General features: G+C 52.4%; 1 protein-coding gene across 1 annotated transcript; it reads left to right on the top strand.

The window, feature by feature from the left end:
* The first annotated feature begins 1,244 nt into the window (after positions 1–1,244).
* Positions 1,245–19,690, top strand: VIL1 (villin 1). The gene is made up of 19 exons (XM_055397392.2): positions 1,245–1,319; positions 1,629–1,703; positions 2,608–2,804; positions 3,405–3,513; positions 3,688–3,798; positions 5,289–5,491; positions 5,607–5,685; positions 5,881–5,979; positions 6,681–6,834; positions 7,401–7,501; positions 7,590–7,727; positions 8,310–8,468; positions 10,512–10,691; positions 11,746–11,891; positions 12,555–12,699; positions 13,146–13,334; positions 14,917–14,985; positions 16,352–16,492; positions 19,391–19,690. The coding sequence occupies exons 1-19, from the start codon at positions 1,245–1,247 to the stop codon at positions 19,502–19,504; spliced, it is 2,484 nt and encodes an 827-aa protein (XP_055253367.1). The 3' UTR covers positions 19,505–19,690.
* Positions 19,691–19,913: the final 223 nt, after the last annotated feature.

Raw genomic sequence — 19,913 nt, 5'->3', positions numbered from 1 at the left:
GCCCCACCCCGGTGGGGTCCACATCTTGTGGGCCACCAGCACAGTAATTGAAGGGTGTTTGAGGGTTGGGACTTCCCTTTTGGCTCAGCTGGTAAAGAATCCACCCGCAATGCAAGAGACCTGGGTTGGGAAGATCCCCTGGAGAAGGAAAAGGCTACCCATTCCATTATTCTGGCCTAGAGAATACCATGGAATTTAAAGTCCATGGGGTCACAAAGAGTCGGACATGACTGAGCGACTTTCACTTTCACTAGAGGGTTGGGGGTAGCAAGAGATAGGAAACTACTGCATATACTTTTCTATTGTGATAAAATACACAGAACGTAAGACTTACCATTTTAACACTTTAAAGCATACAATTCGGGGACATTCAATACATTCAAAACTCTGTGCAGCCATCACCGCTGTCTAGTTCCAGAATATTTTCATCATCCCAAACGGAAACTCCACACCCACAAGGGGTTACTCCTCATTCCTCCCTTCCCTGCAGCCCCTGACAACCACTAATCACTTGCTGTCTCTATTGATTTGCCTGTTCTGGACATTTCATGTAAATGAAGTCACACAAAATGGGACCATTGTGTCTGGCTTCTTTCACTCGGCATCATGTTCAGGGTTCACCCACGTTGCAGCGCGTATCGTGCTTAATTGGCTGAGTACTATTATGGCTGAGTACTATTCCATTGTGTGGACAGACCACCGTTTGTTGATCTAGTCGTCTGTTGATGGACATTTGGCTCTTTCCAGCTTTTGCCTCTTGTGAATAGAGCTGCTATGAAACTTCAGGTACAAGTTTTGTTTGAACACCTGTTTTTCTTCAATTCTTTTGAGCATGTATACTTTTCAACCCTTGTTTATTCTTTGCTTAAAAAAAAACCTCTGTATGATATATATATTTTAGCCAGGTATGGCTTTGATCAAAACTTTTCAGGCAGAAAAATCGTTTGGGGCTGCATCAAGAAGGACCTTGCATGCCAGGCTTAGGAGTGGGACCTTTTTTCAGTAGGTGATAGGGAGTCAGGAAAGGTGTTTGAACAAGAGTGACAAGATCAGAACCAGGTGGGAAGGTTGGAGGTGGGCCCCCCTGGCCAGTCAGGGCCCAGGGTGGGGACCTTCTCTCAGAGCCCTGAGCCCTGGAGAGAGAGGAGCTCTCCAGGGCTGGGCTGGAAGAGTGGCCCCTGAAAGCCAGCGTTCCCAGGTCCTCTTCTTGGTTCCACGCCACTTCTCCCCTAGGCTCATCCGCCATGACCAAACTGAGCGCCCAAGTCAAAGGCTCCCTCAACATCACCACGCCCGGGGTGCAGATATGGAGGATCGAGGTGAGGATACTGCCTGGTCACAGGGCGGGCTCTGCGGGCTGGGGATGGACTGAGGCGAGGAAGGCTCGACTGTCCTCCACCCTGCCCTGCTGGCGGGTGAGCCCCTGGTGCCATCCCCGCCCTGTCCTCAGGCATTGACCCCTCCCCCTGCTCCTTCCTCTCCCCGCCCTCCTCACATCCACGCTCCTGGCCGGTTTTCTCATGCTCTCTTCCTGGCTCTTCCTTTCCCACTCTCCATTTGGTTACAGGGAGGCAGGGAAGCTGGGGCTCCTGGGTGGTCAAGCCCTCTGACTTCCCTTCTCTCCTTAGGCCATGCAGATGGTGCCTGTTCCTTCCAACTCCTTAGGCAGCTTCTTCGATGGTGACTGCTATGTAATCCTGGCTGTGAGTGGGGAATGGGCAGGGGAAGGGGCGCAGCAGAGAGCAAAGCTTAGGGCAGCAGCAGGAGGAACTGTGAAGCTAGGAGCAATGGGGACTGCTGCCCAGCTTCATCCCAAGATAGTGTTCAGTGGGTGTTCCCAGCCTAGCCATAGCACCAGAGGGTCAGAGATATAAGAGCCGATTGCTGCCCTTGAACCACTGAGCTCCCAGCTGGGGTGACCCTCTGTGGATTTACAGTCTTGGGAGAGCTTCTGAACTGGTGGGATGTCACCCTACTTTGAGTCCATGTTCCCAAAATCCACAGTCGACTTCATTTGACTGTCTTGGTTTCTTCTGCATCGTGTATCATTAATGCATTTGTACTTTTACTGATTCACTTTTAAAATTTAAATCCATTTATTTAAAAACTTAATTCAGTGTCATTATCACGAATGGAAAGCAGTGTCCTGTTTCACAAACAGAAAGTAGCTATAAAATAATTCCATAATCAGGGATTTCCTGGAGGACCGGTGGTTAAGACTCCACACTTCCACTGCAGGGGACATGGGTTCTATCCCTAGTTAGGGAACTAAGATCCCGTCTGCTGAGAGGGGTGGACAAAAAAAAAATTTCCAAAGTCATTTCACTGTATACCACCAAGTCACTTCCTAGACCTCTGATGGTCGGTGTCGTAGTCCAACCAAGTTATTTCCAAGGCCCAGGTGAAGACACCTGCCCCGTGTCTCAGAGGGTCTGAGAGAACTACAACACATGCAGGGCTCCTGACCACTCGTGCCATGAACTTCTCCATGCCAAGTCCCCTGTGGTGCTGGTCCCACACGTTCAGGAGACCATGTGAAGCAGGGAGGTGGGGAGAGGGCTGTGGGAGCCCAGGGCCTTGGGTCCACTGGACGTGTCCTCTCCCTAGATCCACAAGACAGGCAGCAACCTGTCCTATGACATTCATTACTGGATCGGCCAGGCCTCGTCCCAGGACGAGCAAGGGGCGGCTGCCATCTACACCACGCAGATGGATGACTTTCTGAAGGGCCGGGCTGTCCAGCACCGTGAGGTCCAGGGCAACGAGAGTGAGACCTTCCGAGGCTACTTCAAGCAGGGCATTGTGTATGGAGGCGCACGCTACAGGCTCGGGAATGGAGCCAGGGCTGGGAGGGACACCTGAGGCTGGGGGGCAGACCTGGGGCTGGAAAGGGAGCCTGAGGCTGTGCGGGGAGCCCATGAGGATAACTGTTGTTCACCTTTCCATTCACCACCCCCATCTCTGCTGCTGCCCTGTCCTTGGTCTTCAGCCTTGAGTTTGGGAGGAGACACAGTTCTGTCTTCAGCATCTCCCCTCTTCCCTTTGCTTCAGTCCCCTGTCCTGTCCTTCCACATGGCCCCATTACCATGCACCCACCTTTTGCAGGCCTCTCAGCAGGGCTGGAACTAGGGTGAGGCAAGCGAGGCACCTAGGGTACAAACTCCAAGGAGGCACTCACTGCCAGGGTCGTGCAAACGGAGGCGATAGAGTGACCTTGCACGTGCATGGCCCTGAGAGTGAGTGCCTTTTTGGGGTTTGTGCCCCCAAGGCCTCAGGCACCCCTTTACTCCCAGCCCCAGCCCTCAAATAGGCCCCGTGGCAACCACATCCCAGGATCTGGGAGGATGGGGGGCCTGTCACACCTCCCAGCCCACTCCCTTGGGTCAGTTGACCTCTCCTCCCAGGATCCGGAAAGGGGGCGTGGCTTCTGGCATGAAGCAAGTGGAGACCAACTCCTATGACATCCAGCGGCTGCTCCACGTCAAGGGCAAGAGGAATGTGGTGGCCGGAGAGGTGGGCATCAACCAGGGCTCGGGGGGTGCGGCCTCCTCTCCTCCTAGCCTCCACCCTGCCTGGGCGGAGGGCAGAGGCTGAGGCGGGGTGAGGGGCTGGGAAGGGGTGGGGGAGAGATTGATGGCTGATGGACAGGGTCTGAGTGGGCTCTGTGCCTGCCCCATGGCTCCCCAGGTGGAGATGTCCTGGAAGAGTTTCAACCGTGGGGATGTTTTCCTCCTGGACCTTGGGAAGCTCATCATACAGTGGAATGGGCCAGAGAGTAACCGCATGGAGAGACTCAGGGTAACCCCGCCCTGTGCCCACCCACCAAATCCCAGCCTATTCCTCCCTGCTCCTGCCTCCAGCACCTGGCCTCCCTCCCAAACTGGCCAGACTGCTGCCCCGGCTCCACCAGCCCCGCTTTCCTCAGCGCTCTCTCCTCTGACTGTCCGGTGTGCTGTGTTTGAAGGTGGATCTGAGTCTCCATGTGTGTGCAGTGAGGTATGCGTGCTGGAGTCCACATGCATGCCCTGTGGTGGGTCCTTAGCGTCTGGTGAGTCCCTGCTTTGTGGCAGATGCTGTGCCCAGCGCTGGGAGCCGGTGGTCAATGAGATGGGCAGAGCCGTGCCCTGGCGTCCAGTGGGCCATCCAGGAGGGGAGACATATGTGAAGGGAATATTGGAGAAGTGAGGGGTGGGGAGTGGATTGTGGCTCTCAGGGTTCAGAGGGGTCTAAGAAGGCTTCTGGGAGGAGGGCAGGTGGGGAGGAGAGGGCCCTAAGGCAGGAGAGAAGTGTATGGCAGGCAACCTTCCAGCTCAGACAAAGCCCGAGACGGGGACTTTGGGGAGTTTGGAAAGGAGGGTGGGGGGGTCTCACAGGATGTGCTATGTGGTCAGGAAGCTGTGTGAGAGGGTTGAGGTTTGTTCTCAGTGCCTGGGACGCCGTCGAAGGGCACTCTGACTTCTGAGGGGCGAGGGGAGTGGAGGGGCTGAGGGCACACGCCTAGGTGAGGAGGGGGCTGGGAAGGTGCAATCACGGGGCATATGTCAGGTTGGGGGTGAGCGGAGAGGAGAGAGACAGAAGTCAAAAGTTGTGCTTTTTGTGGGGATGGGTGGGGTCCCATTTTCTGAGATGGAAAGATCAGGGAGCAACAGAGTTGGGGAGAAAATCAAGGTTGGGTTTGGGCATCTTAAAATGGGGCTGTCTTGGGAGCTGGATAAATAGGGCTAGGCTGGAAACAGAAATGTGGGCCTGGCGAGGGGGGAAGTGGGGTGAAGGGAGCAGTGGAGAGGGGAAGGGGCCGGAGTGGAAAGGCTGGGAACTGGACAGGAGACGCTGGGCTGAGAGAGTGAACCAGGCTGTGTGCGTATGTGTGTGTGTGCATGTGTGTCAGCCCATGTGAGGTTTTGTGTGTGTGTGAGGGTGTGTGTATACGGCTTTGGGACAAAGAGACAGGACTGTGATCTTCAGGGCTCACCTCTCATGCAAACCTCTGAAGCAAAATCACACATTTCAAACAATGTCAAAACCGAAGGCCTAGCAAGTCCCGCCTCCCCCACCCCAGATCCCATCTTTCTTATGAAGAAGACTGCTCTTCCTGAGGTTTTAGCTTGGCTTCCTGACACACATCTTAAAAGCCTGGTCCCCCCCTTGAAAGGGAAGCGCCGGGCAGGTGCCTCCCCCTTTGGGGCTGCTGTGGGGGGCTGGGCTCTCCAGGTGTGGTTTGGGGTGGTGGATGCTGCCCTGTCCACCACCCACCGCCAGCCTTCATGCGTCCCGGGGCCTCCCTACAGGGCATGAACCTGGCCAAGGAGATCCGCGACCAGGAGCGGGGTGGGCGCAGCTATGTGGGCGTGGTGGACGGGGAGAACGAGAAGGCCTCACCGCAGCTGATGGAGATCATGAACCATGTGCTGGGCCAGCGGAAGGAGCTGAAGGCCGCCGTGGCCGACACGGTGGTGGAGCCGGCCCTCAAGGCTGCCCTCAAGTTGTACCAGTGAGTGCCCGGCTGCGCGGGGCTCCTCCTGGCACAGGGGGTACCTCCTGGGGGAGGAGACCCCAGGACCAGGGTCCAGCACCCTTCTTGTCTATGTCGTCTCTTTGTCCTGCAGTGTGTCTGACTCAGAGGGAAAGGTGGTGGTCAGAGAAATTGCCACACGGCCACTCACACAAGACCTGCTCAGTCACGAGGTGAGAGGGTCCAGAGTGCCCCCAGCCCCAGCTCCCCATCATCCACCTGCCCCCTGTCCACTTTCCCCCAGTGGGAGCAGCACCAGGGGCCTAGGGTGGTCGGGGTGGAGGGCGCAAGAGGCAAACATCTGTGTCTGCAGCTCCCCCAGCCTGCACCCTCAGGCTCTCCCCCTGCGCTTTCTCTCCCGCCTCCAGGACTGTTACATCCTGGACCAGGGAGGCCTAAAGATCTACGTGTGGAAGGGGAAGAATGCCAACGCCGTGGAGAAGAAGGAAGCCATGAACCAGGCACTGGTGGGTCTGGGTGTCAAGGAGGAGAAACTGGAGGAGGGGCAGAGACGGCCACCCACCAGGGAGAGGGCAGTGGGGGCCAAAGGCCAGGGGTGGCTCTGGCCTGAATTAGCTCCGGGGGGTCATCTTGGGGGTTCTCTGCACCCCAGGAAGAAAACCACCCGGCAACCTCAAGAATCGTCACAAAAAGGGAGCCTCCTCAGGGCTTGTACCGTGAGCTTGGCTCTGAAAAGGGAGGGAGAAATGGAGGCCAGCCTCCCTACAAGAAGCGGGGTGGGTCAGCATGGGGTGGAGGCCAAGTCAGAGTTTGGGGTCATTGTAGGAGCTGGAGTCAGTAACCCTGAACTGGCTGGGGGCCAACGTTGGATTGGGGGTTGGGCTCAAGTTTGGAGATGGAGGCTGGGGTCAGGTTTGGGTCAGATTTGGCCTTGGGATGGGGGGTCTGAAGTGGGTTTGAGGGTTAGTGTTAGATTCAGGGTTGAGGTCAGAGTTAGGTTTGAGGTGGAGTCTGGTGTGACCTGGGGTAGGAGTTAGCTGGGTTAGGATTGAGGTCAACATTGGGACAGCGATTAGAGTCTGCTTTGGGCTTGGGACCAGGGCAGGTTAGTGGTGGGTCTGGTTGGGGTTACAGACAGGCTTTGGCTCCTGTTAGGGGGTGGAGGCTGGGGGAGGGACACACCCCAGCCTCCTCCTTCTCTTCCCAGAACTTTATCAAAGCGAAGCAGTACCCACCAAGCACACAGGTGGAGCTGCAGAACGACGGGGCCGAGTCAGCTGTCTTTCAGCAGCTCTTCCAGAAATGGACAGTACCCAACCGGACCACCGGCCTAGGCAAAACCCACACCGTGGGCTCTGTGGGTGAGGGCTGGCCCGAGGCGGGGTGGGGCTGGAAGCGGGGAGTGGGGCCAGGAGAGCGCTGGGCCTGCCTCCTGCCCTCCTGAACACTCCTGTTGTGTACTTCACCCTGACTCTGGGCTCCCCAGGTGGAGGGGCGTGGACACAAAGGGACTCAGATAAACTCAAGAGTTGTCACAAATAGGGAGCTGAGAACAGCTCACCTTTCATTTGGAGTAGTGCTGGGTCTCCTCAGAACCCAAACCCAAACATCTCCAGTCTTCCAGACAATATTTGCTAAGGACAAGCTCCATGCCACGCACCCAGGGGAGGAGAAAATAACCCTCCCGTGGCTGCTCTGGGAGGCTCCGACAAAACACGAGTCTTATGGGAGGGAGATAGGGTTCTGTGTTATAGCTCTGCCACTGGCTAGCTGTGTGCCCTGGGATAAGCTACCGAATCTCTCTAGCCTCAGTTGCCTCATCTGTAAAATGGGTCTAAAAATTGCAGCTCCCACTCAGGGCTGTTGTGAGAACCTGGGGGAGCTCAGCTGGTGACACTGGGTGTCTTGATTTCCCCCCTCCCTCTAGCCAAGGTGGAACAGGTGAAGTTTGATGCCACGTCCATGCACGTCCAGCCTCAGGTGGCTGCCCAGCAGAAGATGGTGGACGATGGGAGTGGGGAGGTACAGGTATGATGGGTGGGGGAGAGGCCCAGGCCAGGGGGAGGGGCTGGTGGAGTCTGTCCTGGACCTCACACTAGCCTGGTACCGGCCCCAGATGTGGCGCATCGAGGACCTAGAGCTGGTGCCTGTGGACACCAAGTGGCTTGGCCACTTCTTTGGGGGCGACTGCTACTTGCTGCTCTACACCTACCTCATCGGCGAGAAGGAGCACTACCTGCTCTACATCTGGCAGGTCAGGCCCCACTCCACCCGTTCAGCGCAGCCGCTCAACCCCACTGCACAATACCCCTGCCAAGCGGCCATCGCCCTTGAGTTGAACACCTCTGGTGGTGGGTATCTTACCTGCTTTCCATCTTGGAGCTGCTTTGGCTGGGAGAGCCCCCTGATGCTGGGTACCCCCACTCACAACCCTTTCCTTTGGGTCTCTGAGTCTCCTTTCCAACTTCCATGGCTTCTTGTGCCTTCTCTTCACCCGCTCTGACTGTGGGTTTCTATGTCCAGATACGAGGCAGCGGGAGATGTTTGGGGGTGCTGGGGGGTGAGTGGGGGGTAGTCGTGGTGTTTCATCAAGGAAGGTGCAGTAAGCGGGAGAGGAGGTTGGGGATCAAGGTGGGTTGGAGTGGACTGAGGCTGGAGAAAGATTAGGTGTGGGGCTGGGACCAGAGCTGAGGTCTGGGTTGGGGGTGGATTTTGGTTGTGTTCGGGGTGGGGATTGGTGGGGAAGGCAGTTGGGTTTAGGGCCAGTCAGAATTGGATATGAAGTTAGAACTGGGGGCTGGTTTCACCTCACCCCTCCCACCCTGCACATCCCCAGGGCAGCCGGGCCAGCCAGGACGAAATCACAGCCTCCGCCTATCAAGCTGTCATCCTGGACCAGAAATACAACAACGAACCGGTCCAGATCCGGGTCCCAATGGGCAAGGAGCCGCCTCACCTCATGTCCATCTTCAAGGGACGCATGGTGGTCTACCAGGTGTGGCAGTGAGGTGGGGTGGGCTCCAGGAGACAGGGAAGAGGACAAGGGGTGGGGGACAGGGCTAGGGGGCAGCCCACGCTTCCTGGGAGAGGACTGTTTGAGGCTCCATCACCTATGTGCAATGGAAATAGAAACAGCTACTCAATATTTTTTTTAAATCCATTTAATAAACACTTAGCATATATAAGACTATTACTCTCTACACCCCAACTCCTCTCTAGATGAAAAAAAGTTATTTTGGATAGGTTTGCCGAATGATGAACCTAAGGTGCACTGGCACCTTTTTTTTTAAACTTTTTATTTTGTTTTGGCGTGTAACCAATTAACAATGTTGTGATAGTTTCAGGTGGACAGCAAAGGGGCTCAGCCATACATATGCATATACATGTATCTATTCTCCCCGAAACTCCCCTCCCATCCAGGCTGCCAAATAACATGGAGCAGACTTCCCTGTTGAAATAGCCATCTCTTGAATTCCTTTAGCAATAACCTATTTACTGAACACTTACTAAGTACACAGCCCTCTGCAAAGCACTGAGCGGGAGAAGAATGCCATGCTAATACTGTTTACCATCTTGTTGAACAAGCAGTGAATCAACAGTCCAAGGCAGTGTGTGCTTCAGTTCAGTTCAGTTCAGTCGCTCAGTCATGTCCGACTCTTTGCGACCCCATGGATTGTAGCATGCCAGGCCTCCCTCTCCATCACCAGATCTTGGCGTTTACTCAAACTCATGTCCATCGTGTCAGTGATGCCATCCAACCATCTCATCCTCTGTCGTCCCCTTCTCCTCCTTCCTTCAATCTTTCCCAGCATCAGGGTCTTTTCAAATGAGTCAGTTCTTTGTATCAAGTGGCCAAAGTATTGGAGCTTCAACTCCAGCATCAGTCCTTCCAATGAATATTCAGGACTGATTTCCTTTAGGATTGATTGGTTTGATTTCCTTGCTGTCCAAGGGACTCTCAAGAGTCTTCTCCAACACCACATTTCAAAAGTATCAATTCTTCGGTGATCAGCTTTCTTCACAGTCCAACTCTCACATCCATACATGACCACTGGAAAAAACATTGCTTTGACTAGACAGACCTTAGTTGGCAAAGTAATGTCTCTGCTTTATAATATGCTGTCTAGGTTGGTCATAGCTTTTCTTCCAAGGAGCAAGCATCTATTCATTTCATGGCTGCAGTCACCATCTGCAGTGATTTTGGAATCCACCCCCACCAAAATAAAGTCTGTCATTTTTTCCACTGTTTCTCCATCTATTTGCCATGAAGTGATGGAACTGGATGCCATGATCTTAGTTTTCTGAATGTTGAGCTTTAAGCCAACTTTTTCACTCCCCTCTTTCACATTCATCAAGAGGCTCTTTAATTCTTCTTCGCTTTCTGCCATAAGGGTGGTGTCATCTGCATATCTGAGGTTATTGATATTTCTCTTGGCAATCTTGATTCCAGCTTGTGCTTCTTCCAGCCCAGCGTTTCTCATGATGTAGTCTGCATATAGGTTAAATAAGCAGGGTGACAATATACAGACTTGACATACTCCTTTCCCGATTTGAAACCAGTCCGTTGTTCCATGTGTGCTTAAATGCCAGAAATATGTTGCATTCAAAGGGGCGCGTGAATACGGTGATCAGTGAACAGGCATAGAGTCCATGGTGGAAAGAGGGTTGGGAGGAGATTTTGACATTGGGGTCAGAGCTCAGCAGAAGTCAAATGAGGGCGATGCAGAGGCATAGCCAGGACAAAGGCCCAGGGGAAAGACCCTGTGGGGAACCATGAGAAGCTTGGTTGAGCTAAATGGAGGGTTTGGAGAGAGCTGAGAGTGACCCTGGAAAGGCAGGTTGCCTTCTCATGTGAGGCCTCAAATGATCCCTTGAAAGCTGGGTTCTGGTCAGCAGAGCTAGAATGGTTCTAGTCTGAACCAAGCTGTCGGGCAGGGGAGTGCCCGTGACCAAAGCAATGTTTTGGGAAGACTAGTCAGGTTATGGTGTATCAGAGGACCACCTTTGCCAAGTTAGTCCTGCCCGTCTCTCCCTGCAGGGAGGCACATCCCGGGCCAACAACGTGGAGCCTGTGCCCTCCACCCGGCTATTCCAGGTCCGAGGAACCAGCACCAACAACACCAAGGCCTTTGAGGTCTCACCCCAGGCCACCTCCCTCAACTCCAATGACGTCTTCATCCTCAAGACTCAGTCCTGCTGCTACCTGTGGTGTGGGAAGGTGTGTGCGGAGTTGAGCGGCCTCCCCTCCCAATCCCCCCGCCCCCCCATAGGTCCCGCCTCCCGGTTTCCTAGCTGCCTCTGGCCTCCCCTCTGGATCTGGATCCCTTCTCTCTGCCCCTGTGTCTGAGTAGGTCTTTCTCATTCTGTTTGTCTCTGGTGACTCCTGTCTGTCCCTGTGTTGGTCCGTCTTCATGGCTTTTTTTTAAACCCTTGCCCGAGATCCACATGTGCACAATGCTATATTTATTGATGGCTGCGCTGGGTGGGTCTCCGTTGCCGCATGCGGGCTACTGTCTAGGTGTGGTGCACAGGCTTCCCATTGCAGTGGCTTCTCTTGCACGGGCTCTAGGCACATGGGCTTCAGCAGTTGCAGCACTGGGGCTCAGCAGTTGTGACCTGCTGGCTCTAGGGCTTGAGGGCTTCAGTAGTTGTGGCACAGAGGATCATTAGTTGTGGCTCTTGGGCTCTAGAGCTCACGCTCAGTAGTTGTGGTACAAGAGCCAGTTTGCTTCATGGCATGTGGGATCTTCCTGGACCAGGATTAGAATCTGCGGTCCCTGCATTGACAGGCAGATTCTTATCCACGATGCTACCAAGGAAGTCCATTAAAAAATATATATATATTTACTTATTTGACTGTGCTAGATCTTAGTTGCAACATATGGGCTCTAGGTCCCTGATCAGGGATCAAACCCAGGCCCCCTGCATTTCGAGCACAGAGTCTTAGCCACTGGACCACCAGGGACGTCTCCTGTCTTTATGTCTTGGGCTCTCTCACTCTCCCTGTGTGTGCCTGTCGCTGCCTCTCCCTTTATCTCTGTCATGAGGACTCAGTCTCTTGGAGGCCTCTGCCTGTCCACTGGGAGGGCAGTCTCCCTTGTCTCCTCTGCCATCCTTTGGAGCGTCAAGGACGCTGGGCTGTGTGCACAGGGCCTTGATCCAGGAGAGCTTCTCAGGCCCAGGAGCTCTAGGCCAGTGAATGTGGTGGACGGAGGGGGAGGCGGGGCACTGAAGGTGGACTCCCCCAGCACAGCCACCCCGCCTTTTTCCAGGGTTGCAGCGGGGACGAGCGGGAGATGGCCAAGATGGTTGCTGACACTGTCTCCCGGACCGAGAAGCAAGTGGTGGTGGAGGGGCAGGAGCCGGCCAACTTCTGGATGGCCCTGGGTGGGAAGGCCCCCTATGCCAGCACCAGGAGGTAACTCCCAGGCCCCTCAAACTCCAGCTCAGCTTCTGAGGCTGGAGAGCCTCCCAGCACCTCTACCCGCATCACCCAGAGCCTGCAGCAGGCATGGATTGAGGACTCTGTGTTGGGCTCACAGGGCTACCAGATGAGGAAGGGGCAGCCGGGGTTCTGGGAGCCTCTTGGCACAGGGGCTGTGTCTGTGCTACTTATTGTGGAATTCCCAGGGTCTGGGGTGGATATTTCCTGTAAAGGGAGTTCACACCCAGAGGAGGCAGCTCAAAGAGAGGGGTGGGACTCGAGGTGTGCCCTTTGGGAGGAAGATGCCAGGGTCCCATCAGCCACTGTCCTTCCATGCTGCCCCAGGACCAGGTGCTGAGGAACACAAGTTGTAAGCCTAGTGTTCTGAAGAAGGTCCATGATCCACCATTTCCCCAGTTCAAAAGCAAAAGGGCATGTACTAGCAGCAGGAGCGATAGAGGAAAGGTATTAGGAAGAACTTCCTAACAGGACTATAGAAGAGCCCACTGAAATGCTTGTCCTGGGAGAGGAGTGGGAATTTCTCCTTTGGAGGGCTCCTGGACTCTTGGTGGGATGGGGGACTTTTGGTGTGATCAGAAGAAAGAGCATTTTCCTAGGAGATGAGCTTCCCGACACAATTTCCTTTCTGCTTTGCAGGCTGCAGGAGGAAAACTTGGTCATCACTCCCCGGCTCTTTGAATGTTCCAACCAGACGGGGCGCTTCCTGGCCACAGAGATCCCTGACTTCAATCAGGATGACTTGGAGGAGGATGATGTTTTCCTGCTAGATGTCTGGGACCAGGTAGTTTTGAGGCCTGGGGACCTCCCTTCTGACCACCCTAATCCCCAGGGTCAAGAAATAGTGGCTTTAAGGATAGGTAAGGTTTGATGTTTTCTTGGCTTCCATATACATTCTCCCCGAGATTGGTGTTACGAACAGCAGGAGCAAAAGAAAGAAGAAGGCTGGTGGGAGAGGAGGATGCCCAGTGGGGCTGCGGGGCACGACGTGTATTTCTCCCAAAGTCCAGTTGATTTCATGAGGCAGAGGAGTGTTTCTGGGGGTCTTTGGCTCCGGAGAGGCTGGGAGTCACACGTCTACAGAAGTGTAGGGCATCTGTCCAACCCTAGTTTCCAGAGGCAAAGTCAAGGTCAGATGGGGCCTGCCCAAGGTCAGGGTCCACAGCAGGATGTCTGAGCCTGGGTGAGCCGAGGGAGGACAGGGGAGACTGACTCTGGGATGCTCCACAGGTCTTTTTCTGGATTGGCAAGAATGCCAATGAGGACGAGAAGAAAGCCGCAGCCACCACGGTGCAGGAATATCTCAAGACCCACCCCAGTGGCCGGGACCTTGAGACCCCCATAATTGTGGTGAAGCAAGGGCACGAGCCCCCCACCTTCACAGGCTGGTTCCTGGCTTGGGATCCCTTCAAGTGGAATGTGAGTGGCCCCAGCCCACCTGGTCCTCCCACCCCAGCACATCCTTCATGGCACATGCGAGGGGGCCAGGGTAGACTCTTGGGTTTCTCTGTTCATTGGGATAGATGACCTGTGATGTATTTGTAAAGGGGCTTGAAGAGACTTAGAATGGACAGTAAGGCTGCAGTAACACTACGAGGCCCCCTGGTAAGGGAGAGGGAAGGAAGTCCATCAGAAATTTAGGCTAATGACAGTGTCTTGCTTGTACACTAGATTTAGCTCAGAGCTCCTGGACAATATTGGGAAGAGCTGTACTGATTATTTAAATGCAAATGAATTGAAATTAAGCAAAATCAAAGAATTGATTTCTCACATTTCTCACTAGTCATGTGTGGCTGGTGGTTGCCATACTGGACAGCACAGAAAAAGAACATCCATCATCATTGTGGAAACCTCTATGAGATGGCATTGGCGGGTCCTCCAAACACATCAGTTCTACATGTCTAAAGACGTGTCTTCTAGCAGTAAATTCTAAGCAAAATGGGTCCTATACGTGGTCCTGACCTGAGGAACAATGAAGTAGACTTCCAAAGATTTTTCCTAAACCGGCCCCAGAGAGAAGCAGAGGGCAGGTCCTCAAAATGGAGAAGGAAATGGTAACCCACTCCAGTCTAATTGCCTGGAAAATCCCATGGACAGAGGAGCCTGGCAGGCTACAGTCCATGGGGTCGCAAAGAGTAGGACACAACTTAGAGACTAAGCCACAAATCACAGTGAAGGTTTTCCGCAGGAAGAAGGAAAGCTAAGGTACAATGAGTGTTGCCCTGGTGGCTTTGGGTACACAAAAGTGGCACAACAGATGAGATTAGGGAAACCGAGAGCTTAATTTCCTCAAATGCATTAAAAAAATTCAGTGTTTGATGAGCTCAGTTAAGTCTTGATGATGGAGCCCAACAAATCTCGAGTCTGCACACCGAGATGTGTCCAGAACTTCTCAAACCCAGGTCAGTGTCCCACATCAACAACTCTGGCAGGTCTTCCCCCCGTCAGATCTGTGCTGGCTTCTCTCTCAGACTCACTCATTCATCCATTACTCACTGGTTCATGCGGTCAGCATAGCTGGAACTCATAATGTGCCACGCTTGCTTCCAGGCCCTGGGATGTGGAGAGGGGGCTCCCCATGGATCCAAAGTCCCTTCTACTCCTTTCAGTCCTCTGTGAGTGTCCCCTCCAGGCTCTGAGGGGAGCTCACCAGTTCCCCAGGACCCCCGAGTCCCCCACAGTGTGGGTATGGTTTCCAAGACTGCGTGCAGCCCGAGTTCTTAAACTCAGAGGGTGGGGAAAGATCATACTCTCCATCTCCGTGGTGGGCTGAGCGAGGCAAATAGTCCCTTGCCCCAGCCAGTTACCTGTCAGCCCTTCATGCTCATCCTTACCATCCAACCTGGTTTTTCAGGGACAGTCTCCAGCCTCCCCCTGATTCCCCCTTCCCCTTCTCATCGCCCCTCGGTCCTAAAGCAGCCTTCTTTCAACGCCTGAAGGAAAATGATCCTGTCTGCTCTGCTGAAATTGAGGTCTAATTTGTCACTTACTTTATATGCAGAACTCCAAATCCTATGAGGACCTGAAGGCGGAGCTTGGAAACTCTGGGGACTGGAGCCAGATCACTGCTGTGAGTACGGGGCAGGTGGCAGGGGCCCCCACAGTGTCCAGACAGTGGTCAGACCCATGAAAACTGAGAAAGCTCCAGAGAAGGTGCCAGGGTCTTCTTTCTTTCCATCATTTTCTTTTTCTTCTCCTGGAAGTTCTTCTTGTTGTTTAATTTCAATGTCTCGCACGGATTTGTCTCCTCCATTCCCTAGTCAAATGGTCCCCAAATTTTATCATGTGTAAGAGTCTGGGTGATGGGGAATGTGGGGGTGGGGGAAGCTTATTGAAGTGAAGATTCTGGGACTTCCCTGGTGGTACAGTGGTTAGGACTCTGTGCTTCCACTGCAGGAGACACAGGTTCGATCCTTAGTCAGGGAACTAAGATCCCACAAGCCGTGTGCCCCCCCATCCACAAAGAAGGAAATCCCAAAGTCCCATTTCCTGAAATTCTGGTTTGTAGAATTGGGTTGAGATCCATTAATATGTGTTTATCACAAAGGGCCCAGGTAATTTGATCCAGTTAGTCCTCAGACCATGCTTGGAGAAGTAATGATTTCTCTACTATCATCACCCGTCTCCGGGTAGAAAAACCTTCTCCTTCAATCTTTCAGTTAGTTCACAGAAATATGTTCAGCCTACAGGCTTAGAATGTGGAAATATGAAATCAAAGATGTTCACAGGCTTGCAGGGGAGATAAGACCAAGTAGACTCTGTAGAATTGTGGCCAGTACATGAGAGCAATTTCCCAAGCACACCGGGGTTATCAGCAGATAACATGTGAATTCCTTGGACCCACCCACAGCCTGGGAACCCCATGGCACTCAATTAACCCTTCTTGGTTGACTGATGGTGCAGGCAGGAAAGCGTAGGTAGTTAGGTCAAGGCTAAGAGAATTTATGGTTGACAGTTTCATATCAGATAAGAGAAAGAAGGTCATAAATGTCCAAGGTAGACCTCGAACATTAGGGGTAGCCATAGAGAAGTTTATAAGTCATAGAACAAAACAATTTTGTTTACGTGTTTTTCAAAGCTGGTCATAGCGCCAACCAACTTTGGTTGAATATAGACCTCCAAGCTTCAGCTTTTGGATCCTGTCCAGTATGCCATGTTCTTATGAAGAGTGTGTGGACAGTGGGAGGCAGGGGTCATGGAAGGCTTATATTTTTTTGGTCACACTGTGCAGCTTGAGGGATCATAGCTCCCTGACCAGGGATTGAATGTGGGCCCTCAGCAGTGAAAGTGCTGGGTCCTCACCCCTGGACTGCCAAGGAACTCCACGGAGGGCTTCTTGAAGGTTCCTAGGGTCATTGTTGACTTCAGAGAAAAATGCAGGTTGGGAGGCAGTCACAAACCAGCTGAAGTAACACTGTTTTCTGTTTCTTCCCTAGGAGCTCACAAGCTCCAAACCAGATGTGTTCAATGCTAACAGCAACCTCAGTTCCGGACCTCTACCCATCTTTCCCCTGGAGCAGCTGGTGAACAAGCCCACAGAGGAGCTTCCCGAGGGGGTGGATCCCAGCCGAAGGGAGGTGGGTCAGAACCTGATTTAGTCAGAGATTTTTTCTTGAAAGATGAATGGGAATTATTCCGGCAGAATGGGATATTCTTGGAGAAAGGAAGAGTATACATGGAAGCCCAAAAGTAGGATGTAAACACAGCTTGGGTGAAAGGGTAAGGTGGCCAGAGCAGGGGGTGTGTGGAGCTGGGGAGGGGCAGCTGCTGGGTGGAGGGGGGCACTGGGCAGCACCTTTTTTGTCAGGCTGGGAAGGGTGGTGTCCATCCCAAAAGTCAAGGGGAACTATTATGGGTGAAGCAAGGGAATGGCCGTCAGGTTTACATTTTTCAGAGCCCCTCCAGTTGCTCAGTTAAGAATGGACTTGCTAAGTCTCCTTAGTCATGTCCGACTCTTTGTGACCCTATGGACTATAGCCCGTCAGGCTCCTCTGTTCATGGGATTCTCCAGGCAAGAATACTGGAGTGTGTTGCCACGCCCTCCTCCAGGGGATCTTCCCGACCCAGGGATCGAACCCATGTGTCTTATACCTCCTGCACTGGCAGGCAGGTTCTTTACCACTAGCCCCATCTGGGAAGCCCAAGAATGGGTGTGGATGGGTGGAGATGGTTTAGAGAAATATTTAGGTTAAATCAGCAACACTTGGTAATGACTGGATAAAGGTCATGAGAGGGGGGTAATTGTGTCATTTTCTGAGATTAAAAAAAACCCTGGGTCAGACCCAGCTTAAGTCAGGGACAATCATGAGTTTAGTGGCACCAGGGAGACACCCAGGTTGAAATATCATTATGTGTATGGTGGGCAGGCAATTCAGAGGCATGCCAGGGAGGAGACTAGTCAGCACAGGGTCCCTCGGGTAGAGCAGCTGCTGTCCCTGTGGACCACTTGAGGAGAGAGTTTGGCAAGAAGGGCATGTTTTAAAAAAACACATTTCTAATATTCATTCTCTCTTCATGAAGATCCAAAATAGAAAATCTAGCTTGAGAGGGCATTGAGAGAAAATGTACCCTGTGTACCATAAACCATAAAGAAGCCTTAGAAATGAATTAAGGAACCTATAGATGTGAGCTGGCTGTTTCCTCCAGGAACATGAGCATCTGTTATGGGTTTGGGCTCGATATATGCATAAGTGTATTGTTTCTAGAACATTTGCATCCTCCATGTCACCTTTAGACCCCTTTATGCATTCCCTGTCTTCACTGTAATATTGGGATGATCCTAATAGCATCTATTATTCTTCATAATATTACAAATATATTATTTCCCCAGCTCTTGGTACATAGGAAGTGTTCTGTATGTGTAAGCTGTTATTGTCATTGCTTGTTTTACACCTGAGAAAACTCAGATCCAGAGCAGGGAAGTGACTTTCCCAGTTAGTGGCCAAGTCAGAGCAAGAATCAGGTCTTCTGAGTCCCACTCTTACTGTCATATCACGTAGCACACAGAAAGTATTTCCAAAGGGAAGGGCAGCCAATACTATTGGACCAGGTGATTAAAAGGAAGCTAAATAATGACAATGTACTTTGTTGGTAAGGCTGTGGAACAACATATATTATTTTGCTGTGAGGGCAAAATGTTACCACCCCTGTAGAGGGGAATTTTGCAATATCTAATAAAATATGCATTAGCCTTTTTTTTAAAAAAGCTAAATAGATCACTAATTTTGAATATAAGAAACAAAATCAAGACAACCCCACCATGGTAGAAGTGGTCTGAAAGGCTTCAGTTCATTTCAGTTGCTCAGTCGTGTCCAACTCTTTGCGACCCCATGGATCCCAGCACGCCAGGCCTCCCTGTCCATCACCAACTCCTGGAGTTTACCCAGATTCATGTCCATCGAGTTGGTGATGCCATCCAACCATCTCATCCTCTGTTGTCCCCTTCTCCTCCTGTCCCCAATCCCTCCCAGCGTCAGGGTCTTTTCCAACGAGTCAACTCTTCACATGAGGTGGTCAAAGTATTGGAGTTTCAGCTTCAGCATCAGTCCTTCCAGTGAACACCCTGGACTGATCTCCTTTAGGATAGACTGAAAGGCTTATTCTTTAAAAAATTCTCGTCACTGATGATTAAATTGTGGGAGTAGTGTGCATTCTTATAGAAGAGCTGAGGGTTCCAGGCTAAGTGGGAAGAGTGCACACGCTCTCTGGCTGCTCCACTCAGAAGGGAGGGCCAGTTAACAGTGAACGGTGGGTGGTGGGTCTCGCTGCAGGAAGTAGCAAGAAGGGCAATCCGAGTACCCATGAGTAAACCACAGAGAGGCGGATGTGGGCATGGGTGAGGCTAGTAATCAGCTGGCAGGACCGCAGGGTTCCAAGAACAGGACCAGTGGAAAGATACAAGTCCACTGGGATGGGCAGTCCCTGCTATCTTGCCTGGGGGTCAGAGTCCAGAAGTCTCAACCAAGCTGCAGAGCCAGCTTGGGTGGGACAGACAGACCATGGACACAACAACCATGGCTGTCAGGGACCTTCTTCCAAAACAAAGTGCTCCACCACCCTGCCAGGGAGACTAGGGAGGGCTCCCAGGAGCCTTGAGCAGAAAATGCCCAGAGGTGGGAGGCAAAGGATAACAGGTTAGAAAACCGGAGCTTCAGATCCACCTGAGTTTGAAAGGTGTTTACTAAGCTGTTCAGTTCAACTTGGGCTTGAACTCCACCTACAGGTGTTAACCGTCAAGAAGCTGTTCAATTCAGGGCTCTCTGCAGGAGTCAAAGAAACTTTCTCCAGGGCAATCCTACAGAGCAGAACAGCCCCAGATTGAAAAGAAATGCCACCTCCCTCCTCCCTGTCCCTTTCCTGACCCTCGCCACGTTGCCTCTTTTTGCTCATCATCTCATTTCTGTGCCACACCTCTGTGACTCATCAGAGCTAACTCTAAGCAAGAAGCTGACCCTCTGGTCCTTCTCCTCTTCTAGGAGCACCTGTCCATTGAGGATTTCACCCAGGCCTTGGGGATGACTCCTTCTGCCTTCTCGGCTCTGCCTCGATGGAAGCAACAAAACCTCAAGAAAGAAAAAGGACTGTTTTGAAAAGTAGAAGTAGCTTGCAGTTTAAAGCAGTACCCTACCCTGCTTGCAGAAGTTCGTTTTGTTATTACTGGTATCAGTGAATTGAAGTGAATCAATTGAAGTGAAAACCTGCAGTCCGTGGTGATGCTGCTTGTTTAGTAACCTACCTGTTCCTCCAGAAAGGTGATTCCTCTATGAGGAGACTGTGGTCCCAATTTCAGCTCTCAGGAAGCTGGCTGCACTGTTTTTATCCAGGGGTTGCATCACTTTCAAAGCATTCTGCTCTATGCTTTTCCTTCTGAGAGGAGCAACCCAGCACTCCACGGAACCTTAGTTATGGCGAGCCTCCCCTAGGTTTTTATCATGGCTCATCTTTAATTATGGCAGGTGGGCCGAAGCATTTTTCAGTTTTACATCTTTCCCAGAGTAG

The sequence above is a fragment of the Moschus berezovskii genome, chromosome 2, assembly GCF_049115385.1.
Source record: "Moschus berezovskii isolate FMDL1 chromosome 2, NW_MosBer_1.0, whole genome shotgun sequence".
NCBI lineage: Eukaryota > Metazoa > Chordata > Mammalia > Artiodactyla > Moschidae > Moschus > Moschus berezovskii.
Note: the sequence above shows the minus strand (reverse complement) of the source record. Positions and strands in the feature narration are given on the sequence as shown.